Source organism: Chelon labrosus (genome assembly GCF_963514085.1).
Source record: "Chelon labrosus genome assembly, chromosome: 10".
Classification (NCBI taxonomy): domain Eukaryota; kingdom Metazoa; phylum Chordata; class Actinopteri; order Mugiliformes; family Mugilidae; genus Chelon; species Chelon labrosus.
Genome location: NC_140360.1, coordinates 16888790 through 16896842, shown reverse-complemented (window position 1 = coordinate 16896842; position 8053 = coordinate 16888790). Strand labels below are relative to the sequence as shown.

The window sequence follows — 8053 nt, the reverse complement described above, 5'->3', positions numbered from 1 at the left end:
ATACAGCTTCATTTACACAAGGTCTAGTTTCCATTTCAAACATGTGAGGTTAGGAAATATGTCTGACAAAAATACACCATGATTAATATTAATGTTATTCTAAGATTAGACATCAGAGTTAAGAAAAAAAATATAGGATTTCTTTCTATAAATTAAACTAAATGGGCAACAAACTACCTTAAAAACACCCAAAAAATACTTCATATACTCAGGTGAGGCGGGTTAAGCCAGTCAAGCCCATGACTGGGTGAGTGGGTGCAGTGTTCAGGTGTAAATGAATATGAGGAGCCTTGTGTGAACCAATGATGTCACTGGATCATAGATTACAAGCAAGATGCTGCCTCACTCGGGCATAGAGAGGGATATAAACCAGGAGCATAATGTTGCCATGGATACAGTGAGTTACAATATAGGCTGAGAACATGTGTTTGAAATTTTCAAAAGGAGAGGTAAAGGTGTATTAACGATGGTTCAGTTCCATTACGTGTCCCAGTATGACATAATAGTTAACCAGCAGGCACAACAGCAGGGCCTGCCCTAAACGGGACGCAGCCGGCATTAATCTATTGGAAATTTGGTTTATTAATGGTTTACTTGGCATTGTGGGTAATGAAGGCACCAAGAATGCGTGGAATCAAATCAAAATCAAATATTAGCTGCATGTTAGCAGGCTCTGCTAATTGCACACAGAATGTGCAACACAGGAAGAAAAATTTTCAAAAGAAGATCAATGAAGTTAGTTTCCAACAGGTCAAGGTGAGCAACTTGACTTAACTTTGCTCCACTGAAAGCATTTATTTTATTCAGTTGTGTGAAACTCCTCCACTTATTTATACTGTAATTATCAACAGCATCAACAGTACACTTTCAGCTGCTCTAATTTAATTTTGTCACCTCTTCCGTTTGACTACACCACCTGCTCTAGCCTGCTCACAGTAAGCACGTAGTATGGAGTTTTGCCTGAACATCGAGAGCCCAACAGTAAGTGCTATACTCGCGTCAAATGTTTGAGGAAACAGTGCAGCAAGCAAGTGTTCATATAGCAATAACTTTCTACACATTTATTAACAATCAACGATAATAGAAATCACTTGTGAGTGGTAGTGGTAGTGGGCCGGTCAGGAGATGAGCTCTGTAAAGAGCGACTGATTGGCGAAGTCGCCGGGTCTTTCCTGCGGGCGAGGCAGAGACGGACTGCCGCTGAGGCCAAAGTGGGGGACGCCAGCGCTCACGAAATAGAAAGGCACGTGGGATATTCTCCCATTGGACCAACACTGAGGACGGAGAGAGAAACATTACTTTGGAGATGGCAGAGGACAACAGTGAGTCTTTAAAGACTTATTGAATGTGACGTAGGTTCCAGCTTAACACCTGTGTCATGATCACACACACGAAATGATGATTAAAAACCAGTAGGGATGAACTGGACAAGAACTAATTATAGTTATATGACCTCTGAATAGTTTTTAACAAGAATCCCATTAATATAACCAATCAAATTAAAGATGCTTGAACAAAACAGATTTATCAACTAGTAGTTTGTGTAAATTACTCGATCAATTGCAAGTTTCACAGAATAAAATCAAACATTCAGAAATGCAGAAAACCAGGTGACAATGGATGAAGGTTCAATTAGGAAAGCTAAATCAATTTAAAAAAAAAACAGTAAAAGATTTATCTTTTGCAGAGTTAACGATCGTCCAAAAGTCAATTTAGCTTCTCTCTGTGTCTGGGGCAGATTTCTTGCTCAGTAACGTCAGTACACTTGAATAGATATGTAACTAGTGAACTGAAATTATAAATGAAGGATGAGCTCTGGGAAATCAAACTCGTAATCAAACAAAAACTATTTATATTGAACAAGCTGTCTACAGCAGGTGAGAGCAAATATTTAACACCTTAGCTGGAGCAGACTCTTTAATACCTGTAGATAAATACAACCATGTGACTAATAATATACTTTATCAAGACTGACCACAGTGAGGAGAGCTCCGTGCCGGAAATTCGGATGAAACTGCATCAGTCTGGGCTCCGCTCCTGGCTCCCCTTGAACGAACCCACTAAACAAGACAGCAGTGTTACAGGGAAACACAATGACGCTACACAAGAAAGAAGTGAAACCACACGTTAAAGTACACACCACGGCAAAAGCTCAAAGATGGGGTTGGCCCTCGTCTTGAACACGGCTATGATCGCAGGCCGGCCCGCTGCTTGTGGATCACCTGAGAGGACAGGAAACCAAGAAAGACTGAGACGAGTTATAGAAAACATAAACATTGACAGGGTTCGTGAAAACAGAAGAAAAGTGAGACCTTTGAGAAGCACGGCGAGTCTCTCTCCTCTTGGGTCCCAGGATAAAGACTGGATCTCTCCACCAACACTGACAGATACATTAGACAGAGGTTAGCGACGCTGAACGCCAGGGGTCACTTTGATCTCATATTCAGCAGAGGAGAAACATTCAGATGATGTACTGACGTAAAAGGAGCAACACGACATTGGAAATAGATTAAAAGTAAATGAATTGTATTAAAAGTACTGTCACTGTACTTGCTTAAATGTAGTGGATCATTTTGACTACTTTTATTTGTATTCCTTTCTGGTTTTATCCATTAAAACTGATAGTTCTTATAAACTGTTCATCTGTATTGTATGTAGAGTAACTACTAACTACTGCTGTTGCTCTAAAATATAACTGAGAGAGACTGAGCTCAGTCTATTTTCTACTAAACACCTCCTGTCTGCTAATTTGTGCTTATGGAATACTAAATACGTTTTCAGGACAAAGCTTCCAACTGCCTTGCTGTTGTCTGTGGGCGTCTGTTTTTGATGTAGTTAGGTTAAAAGATGTCCAATTAGCCGTCTAACGAAGAGCTCTTACATGATGTCTCCATCTGGCGTGTTAAAGGTCGTCTCCGATAGGTCGGCCACCACAACTGCTGCCTGCGACCCCACTGACGTGCTTGTAGGCACAGCTGCTGAATAACAATCACATCATACAAATTTAAACATTAAATTAACAGAAGTTAGCAAAACTCTTTAAGTACTTCAATCCATTGATCCCTCGTTGGCCTTCTGACTGGTCTACTGACCTCAAATCAAACGGCTCATTCCCTTTGTCAAGCAACCACTTCCTGTGTAACTGTGGTTTGGTTACCACATGCAACAACCGAGCAGAATCACTATTAGCAGTTTAAATGCTTAATAAATACACAGGGTTTCAATGTTTTGTATAGGAATGGACCTCCACATGGTTATTGTTGGTCTAACCTAGCAAGAGTAACATAGAAAGTTGGGAACTGGCTGGTTGTTGGTGAGCAGACCAATCAGAAGGCCAACAAAGGGTCAAATGAGATCTATGTTTATAAGGAAACAATTATTATCTGTGTGAGTTTCTTTTGTGTAAAGGCTGGGATGGTTAACCTGGTGTGTCGGTGAAGGTCAGAGCGTAGATGACCGTCTCTCCCTGTACGCTGAAGAGAAGTCGACTCCCGTCTGGACTCCAACAACCAGACTAACCACAAACAGACAATCATTATTTATTGAATATGTGAGTTAGAGAATATTTAGTCACTTAATTTAAGCAATAGTGTTAAACGTGGTGAGGAGTTTTTACCTGGCAGCGCCCTTTCAAACACGGCCAACGCTCACAGGTCCACATCCTCGTCTCCCAAACTCTGAAGAAAGACATTTTTATTGTAACATGTGTAAAAGCTTTCTGTCCTTTTATTACCTTGTACTAATACCTGCTAAACTCCAGAGCGTGCTGCTAATCCCTTACATGTTCATAAATATTCATAAAGGTGAGCCGGCCTCTATTATGACATAGCATGTGGCCAATCTCTCGGATGCATACACACTAAATCATTTAAATGTCCCGTAGCAGCTCTAAAGTAAGGCAGGAAGGTTTTCATGTGAGACTTCTGCAAAGTATTTGCTCTGACCTGAACAGGGCGGACGGTGTAGAAGCCAGGACGTGGCTGCCGTCAGGGGACCAGGACAGGAAGGTGACCCCGCCTCCTCCAACACGCTGAAGTGGTACGCAGTTTTCTGCAGCTACGTCCCAAACCTAAAAGACACATTCATGTCAAAGCTGCAACAACAACAACAAGAAGAATCCCAGTCAAACACTGGTTCCCTCATACCATCATTGCCGTGTCCATTGGCGAGGCAGAAACGAGGAGAGATCCGCTGGGAGACCAGGCGATGGAAGTGACAGGAGAGTGACCAGGATGAGACAAAACCTGAGCGCAGCCGGACGAAGGCCTGGACACAGAGAAGACATACTCATATCTAGGCCATAAGAGCACCATGTGTTGGAGGAAGAAAACTCAAAGCTCAAAACATATTCCTTCAACTACACGTAAGTATTTGGTCGTTAACAGACCACAGTTATGTGAGTTTCAGGTGAGCCTACCCCATAGATGTTCCTATTTAAACCCTAACTCCCCACAAGTCATTTACAACAGAAGAAGCTATGCGTTAGAGTGTGAATGTGTTCAAGAAAACCAAACAAGTCCAGTCGCTTTTGCTATAACTGAGAACCTTCACAGACACCTAATCCTAGCACTAAAACCAAGAATAAAGATAAAGCCAAGAGCCAAGATAAAGCACTTCACAAACTTTGAAATACCTGGTTGACAGGGAGCAGGGGTCCACGTGCCAAACCAGTAAACAGTTCTGACACGCGACGGCGAGGGCAGACGCACACAGCGGCTTCCACTGCACTGCTGCAACGTTCCTCTGCAGACGGTGCTTCAGCGTGGGAGTCGTCGCACTGAGAAAGAGACAGAAAACAAATGTCACAGAATGACTGAGAGATCAAAGAACAACGCTGCTCTGTGTTCAATTTTAGTTTGTACTCTGTCACAGAGACACAGACAACCATAAATTATGGTCGTCTGTGTTTCCACTTTGTTACAAATCAAGTACCTACAAGTTAGAAAAGAAAGCAGGAGTGTTTTAGATAACAGATATAAGCTGTAGCCTTTATTCCAAGAGCTGTTGTTTTGCACCTTTTGGGGTTGTAGATCTTGATGGAGTCGTCTAGCAGAGCTACAGCAAACTTATCTGTATGAGGATGCCACGCAAAGGCTCGCACCACACAGTCAGACCTGGTAACAAAGGAAAGGTTAAATAAAGCAATGGAAAGGTCACAATTTATACAAACAATTTTAAGATGAAAAGGGAACTACAGATGGTAAACAAGATTACAGTGTTGCAGAATTATACAGAGCTTCAATTAGTGATTGTTTTCATTATCCATTGATTTAAGGATAAATGAACAATTCAATCTTTGGTATATAAAACACTGCCATTAAATGTCCTGTTTTATCAAACCATAGTTCAAAACCTAAGGGAATATAAAAATAATTGCAGTTTCTTCAGAACATTTAAATCATTCATAATTTCAGAGGAAAAAAAAAAACAACCTTCAGATTACCCACTTGTCACTTACCAGTTCAGCACTTGTGAAAACTCAGCGATCATGTCCTCACTGCTCAACTGTTCAAAGAAATAACAGGTAATGCATATTTTCACACAACAAACATCTGGTAGTAAAGTGTAAGATGTTCAACCAGCACACAACTCACTGTGAGATGAGGAAACAGGGAGCCATGGAAGGAAGAGACCCATCGGAGCAACGCCAGAGTACAACCAGAACTCATCGACAGCCATTTAGGCACTGCAAGAGAACCAGTTATATGACGGTTAACTCCTCACTGTATGTGCAGAATCAGGACTTTATGGGCGTACGTACCCTCTGTGTGCGAGTTGGTAATTTCATTGAGCAGCCCTGTGAACCCACCATCCCGCCTGGAAGAGACATAGAAAGGTTTGATGAATTGTTTTTGTTCAAGGTTTGGTTTATTTTACAAAACATGCAAAAAATAATTATTAAATAAAATCGGACTCAGATCAGCCAGAGCTCAATAACGAATTAGTGGGATTGGAACAGGGGCAAAATAACTTGACTGGGACATCCCAAGGGACATGCATGGCAAATGAACATAAAACTGATTCAACGAAAACTGGACAGTACGACATTCATGAAGGTGGGTTTCACTGCAGCTCTCCCAGGTTTTATGTATAAAGTATGTTACTGTATGCCTTTCTGTCTGTCACCTACCACGCTGCAGCGCTCCTCATCCACAGTGTTTCAGAGTGGTCCAGGAAGGCCGCCTTGCTGCTGCTTTCTGTGCGACTGTGAAGCTTCAGAGACTCTCGGGGGAAATGCAGATTCAGAGGACTGGAGTCCTGCGGAGAACACAACACACATACAAAACTAATGTACAGATGCATTTAGCAACTAATGATTAGTTAGTGACTAGTTAACAAAAGCTGGAGGAGAAAACACATTTTAATTCAAAAATATTATATATATTTTAATATTAAATGTAAACTAAGGCTCCACATTTGTAACAATTAAATATAATCTCAAACACGGTGGACGCTAAGGAAAACTAATATTACTTGAAAACCAAAACACATACACAGTCAAACAAAAAACACAAACTATGACTTATATTTAAAGACGTGATTTTACAATCTTATGCCGTAGTGGCTGATTATTAGTTATATATATTTTAACGGGCTGTATAATAAACACCTGTTTCAGTCGGTCTTCAGTGCTGGACCCGGACAGCAGCTCGTTGCTGGACTCACACAGAGTGATGTGTCCGGAGGGCAGCGGAGGGGGGAACAGAGCCAAAGAGCACATCTTCAGCACCGTCTGATGGACCCTGGAGACACAGCATGGCTCCGTCAGGTAAACACAGAGTAGTAGTGGATGTCATGTTTAAAAACGCATCGCTACAAACGGTGGACGCACTTTAAAAAGTGGCTAGCTAGCTAGCTAACGGTTGAAGTTAGCTAGCTAGCTAGCTAGCTCTACCAGTGTTAGTTAACGACTTTAGCAACAGCGTCCCATATGTATCGTGGACATTACCTTGTACCGTTTCCTGTATAATGTGGTGAATTATCTCTCTTTTATTTTCCCAAAAGCAACAAACTATAACACATGCTAACTGTTGTGACACATTTCAGGTGCCTACTTTAAGTGTGTCCCGCCGTGTGAGCTACGGCAAGCCGAAGGGACACACAATGCGGAATACGCTCAAACTGGACAAAGCTGGTGTGCTGCCCTCTTCAGGACACAAAGCGACATGACACCCACACTGATGCAAACAGGCACCAACTATTATTGAGTATAGAGTTTAGAGGGCTGAAAATTTATGTAACGCCCACAATATATACTGTTTTAAATTATTAAATTATTTAGAGTCCACGCATTACCATCATCCAGTTGACCAAATGTCGTCTAAACAAGGGTTTGATTTATTGTTAAGGTACATTTAATGATGCTGTCTTTCTCTCCTCATTTGGGAGCACATGGTCAGTGGCACGGCACCATCCAAGGTGGAGAGTCAGTGTGTCTTGCTCAAGGGCACATCATCATCATCATCAGCATCAGCAGCAGCAGGGTGGATGTTTTTGATATGAGACCGCTTGGTTAAAGATTAGAAAAAAAACAAAACATAGGAATCGATGAATGGCATTCAGCCATAATGACACATTTTGCGAATGGAAATGATGGAGCGGACTGAAACTTGCTCCGTTGTGCTGTGTGAGTGTTTTTGCAGGGGGGGGGGGGGGGGGGGGGGGGGGGGGTGCTAGTGGCTGGTAGCGCCCCCTGTCGGCGCAACTCGCATTTCCGTGACGTCAATTCAGCACTGGGAAGGAGACAGCTCCCTCCCCCAAAAAGCCCAGCGCGCCTCACGTTGCATGGGTCCCCGCTTATTGATAACACAATTTACCCGCTGGGATCCGTCCCGGTAACGTGAAACTCGTGGACACGGGCGCCGGAGGTACGGGAGACGCCGCGGATCGAGGAAAAAACAAGCGATCCGCTCGTTACCGCCGACAAATAGAGAGCCGAGCCCACCCCTTTCACTTGACAACGCGACATCAAGCAGGCAGAAAGGTATGGGAATGTCATAGTATCCGCTTAAATGCTGATTGAATTAGAAATCAGGTGCCACAGGACGTGCGG

At 42.6% G+C, this 8053-nt stretch overlaps 1 protein-coding gene across 2 annotated transcripts; it reads right to left on the bottom strand.

The window, feature by feature from the left end:
* Positions 1–1034: 1034 nt before the first annotated feature.
* aaas (achalasia, adrenocortical insufficiency, alacrimia) lies at positions 1035–7427 on the bottom strand. Of its 2 annotated transcripts, none has more exons than XM_084553738.1 (17): positions 6950–7427; positions 6611–6743; positions 6131–6258; positions 5762–5817; positions 5595–5686; positions 5459–5505; positions 5016–5114; positions 4634–4777; positions 4146–4266; positions 3945–4069; positions 3617–3677; positions 3424–3514; positions 2882–2978; positions 2313–2380; positions 2141–2222; positions 1976–2060; positions 1035–1274 (listed from the first exon to the last, which is right to left on the bottom strand). In XM_084553738.1, exons 2-17 carry the CDS (start codon positions 6719–6721, stop codon positions 1119–1121), a joined length of 1563 nt encoding a protein of 520 aa, XP_084409864.1. In that variant the 5' UTR covers positions 6722–6743; positions 6950–7427; the 3' UTR covers positions 1035–1118. The 2 variants fall into 2 exon arrangements, with proteins under 2 accessions (XP_084409864.1, XP_084409865.1); XM_084553739.1 differs by having other exon boundaries at positions 2882–2975.
* Between the last annotated feature and the right edge of the window lie 626 nt (positions 7428–8053).

Coding starts and splice junctions, on each gene's coding strand:
- aaas (XM_084553738.1), bottom strand. CDS start 6,721: ATGTGCTCTTTGGCTCTGTTCCCCCCTCCGCTGCCCTCCGGACACATC. Junction 6,259..6,610: donor CTGAAGACCGACTGAAACAG/GTGTTTATTATA, acceptor TGTTCTCCGCAG/GACTCCAGTCCTCTGAATCT. Junction 3,678..3,944: donor ACACCGTCCGCCCTGTTCAG/GTCAGAGCAAAT, acceptor GTCTTTCTTCAG/AGTTTGGGAGACGAGGATGT.